Genomic DNA, 2,868 nt, shown 5'->3' with positions numbered 1-2,868 from the left:
GCCCCTCGCTCGTTCACCCCAAGGCAGCCTGGCCGAATGGCCCGCCTGGGCTGCCTTCACGCTCCCCCCCCTCACCTCCCAGGAATGCAGAGCTCACCAAAGCCTGGGCCTGTCTCCTTCCTCCAGACAGAAGCCGCCAAAACGCAACACTCACACCCAGGGCTTTTTTTTGTAGGAAAAGCCCAGCAGGAACTCATTAGCATAACAGACCACACCCAACACCAGAAACTCATTAGCCTATTAGGACACACCCCTGACAGCACCGCTCATTAGCATATTAGGCCACACCCCCGTGTTGCCAGAAGTGTGGTCATCCAGCCACACCCACCTTTTGCTTCTTATTCTGTTTACTTTGCTGTCAAAACCCTGGGCTTTTTTGGTAGCAGGGACTCCTTTGCATGTTAGGCCAATACTAATGAGTTTCTGTTGTTGGGTGTGGCCTGTTATGCTAATGAGTCCCTGCTGGGCATGGCCAGCTCAGGAGCCAGCCGGAACTCTGTCCCTGTGCGTTCCTGCCCCAAAACAGCCCTGCTCACACCAAAGGCAACCTCGGCTGACGTGGCAAAGCCAGCAAATCTGCACCCCCCTCGACGGCAGCCACAAGCTGATGAGAGGGGCAGCGAATGCGAACTCTGCTGCACGGGGAGGCTCTGACTCTGCTCCCTTCAAGCTTGTATAGGGGGCTAAAGGAGGGGTCAACCCCCCCCCGCCCCAGCTCAGCTGCAGGGGCAAAGAGAAAGGGACCCTGTGGGGCTCCAGTGTTGGGCCTGGGCTGGCTTCTCTGTCCAAGAGGGAACGGAGGCCGGGTGGGCAAAGTCACGTCCTGCACACGCACACACGGGCATGCCAAATACCATCCTGGCCAGAACCCCCGACTTTGGGCATCGAGCCCCTTGCCAGGACCAGCCCAAGAAGTCTTGCGGTGCTGTGCCACACGGAGCTGTCGGCAGCAGGACTCCTCCCAAAGGACGCAGCTGGGGCCCGATGACCAGGTGATGCGCACCCAAGCTCCAGGTGAGACGGACACCAGGCGGGAGGGGGAAGTGAATCCCCTACCTGGCCCAGGAAGACAACCCGCCCGTCCGGGGGTCGGGTGGCGCGCCAGGGGCAGGCCGGGGGCAGCGGGCAGGAGCCCCGGGCCGGCTGGGCCAGGGCCCTTTTGTTCTCGCAAATGATAAAGGATGTCCTTAAAAGGAAAAAATCACAGGCCTGTTTCCATACTTAGCCACTCCGCCGCAGCGACAGCAGCAGCAGCAGCAGGGAATACAGCGCCCAGCCAGGGCAGCCGGCGAGACCAAATTAACTCAAGGGCAAGCAAGGGGACCGCTGGCAGGCAGGCCCGCCTGCACTCCTGGGCCGAGGGGGACAGCTGAAAGCGCCGGGCAGAGACCGGGCCCTTGCCCCGCCAGGTGCGGCGCGGCATCTGGGAGAGGGGGAAGCCAACTTTCTGCACCGCTGGAGAACGACCCCCGCCTTCCCCTCCAGACGCCTCCACTTGAACGACCCACGCCCGGGCCGCTGCTCCCATGCCCACAGCCCTTTCCGGAGATGGCACAGAAGTGGTTCTGCCCCCAAGCACCCCACACACCCCGGTGCATAAGGCCCCAGAAATCCCCCCCTTCCCCTAATGCCGCCTTTCCGGTCACACTGGCACCCTCCCCCGGCACAGAGCTCTTCTGCGCCCAACGTGGGGCCAGGCCCCGTCCAGACCCGGGTGGGCCCCCCACCCCACCCCCCAAGTGCTTCTCCCCCACTGTCCACACAGGAGGGCTCGGCGGCCTCAGCCCAGAGTCTGCGGGGCTTGTGAGCCAAGCAGGAGACGTTTGTCCCCCCCCCCGGGGAGACCCATTCCGGGCAGCAGGTGCCCCCCCCAGGAGAAAGCCCCTGAGCCTCCTACCTGCCGTCCCCAGGAGCAGGAGGGGGGCCACGCAGCAGCAGAACAGCCCCAGGCCCTTCATGGTGGCTGCCGGGATCTCTTTCCTCTTCCACACCGCTATTTATACCACCCCCAGCAGCACCACCGTCCTTCGGGCGCGGAGAGGCTCCCGGGGAGGAGGTGGCGGCGGCCGGCTGCCTTGGCTGCAGGGCCCTGAACAAATGGTGCCTGCTGCCGACCGACCGAGGCCCCTCCCTGCCCTTCCAGCCCCAAGTGTCACTCACCGAGGAGGAGGCACACCAGGCCCCAAATAGGGAGCAGGGAGGGAGGGGGGAAGCCTGGGACGGCAGAACCGGGAGGAGGGCAGAAGTCCCCGGTGATGGTCGGATGCCTGACCGCCGTTCAAGTTGCTAGTCCTCCTTGAGACAGGCGGGCGACCCCGTCGGGTTTTCCAGGCAAGAGACATTTAGAGGGGAAGGTTGCCGTTGCCTAGGGGGCCGCGGTGGCTCAAGTGGTTAAGACGCTGAACTGCAGGCTTGGAAGTTCGGTAGTTTGAGACCAGAGTGCCGCATGACGGAGTGAGCTCCCGTCTCCGGCCCCTGCCAACCGAGCAGTTCGAAAGCAAGAAACTGCAAGGAGATAAAGAGGGACCGCTTCGGTGGGAAGGGAACAGCGCTCCGTGCACCTCGGCGTCTAGTCACGTCGGCCACATGACCACGGAGAAGTCTCCGGACAGCGCTGGCTCTTCGGCTTGGAAACGGAAGCCTCTACCTTGCCATTGCCTGCCTCCACTTCCTTGGTGGTCTCCCGACCGAGGGCTACCCAGGGGCCAACACTGCTTAGCTGCTGAGATCCAACAAAATCTGGCTCGGGTCGGGGCAAGAAAGCTTATGTACCTCGGAAAACAGGGTTGGGTCTTCCGGGTTGTTCTGGACTTGGGAGTCCTGCTCTGGAATCGGGGAGGGAGGAGGGGGCTCAGGTGTCAGCACGGG

At 63.2% G+C, this 2,868-nt stretch overlaps 1 protein-coding gene across 3 annotated transcripts in view; it reads right to left on the bottom strand.

Annotated features, from left to right (window-relative positions):
• Positions 1–2,131, bottom strand: part of SRL (sarcalumenin) — a 38,359-nt gene extending 36,228 nt beyond the window's left edge. For all 3 annotated transcript variants that reach the window (XM_015409954.1, XM_015409955.1, XM_015409957.1), the window contains exon 1: positions 1,898–2,131. In XM_015409954.1, coding sequence (XP_015265440.1) covers positions 1,898–1,958 — 61 coding nt within the window. In that variant the 5' untranslated portion in view covers positions 1,959–2,131. The remainder of the gene's footprint in view (positions 1–1,897) is intronic.
• Between the last annotated feature and the right edge of the window lie 737 nt (positions 2,132–2,868).

This window comes from Gekko japonicus, unplaced genomic scaffold (assembly GCF_001447785.1).
Source record: "Gekko japonicus isolate JY-2015 unplaced genomic scaffold, Gekko_japonicus_V1.1 scaffold78, whole genome shotgun sequence".
Lineage (NCBI taxonomy): Eukaryota > Metazoa > Chordata > Lepidosauria > Squamata > Gekkonidae > Gekko > Gekko japonicus.
Note: the sequence above shows the minus strand (reverse complement) of the source record. Positions and strands in the feature narration are given on the sequence as shown.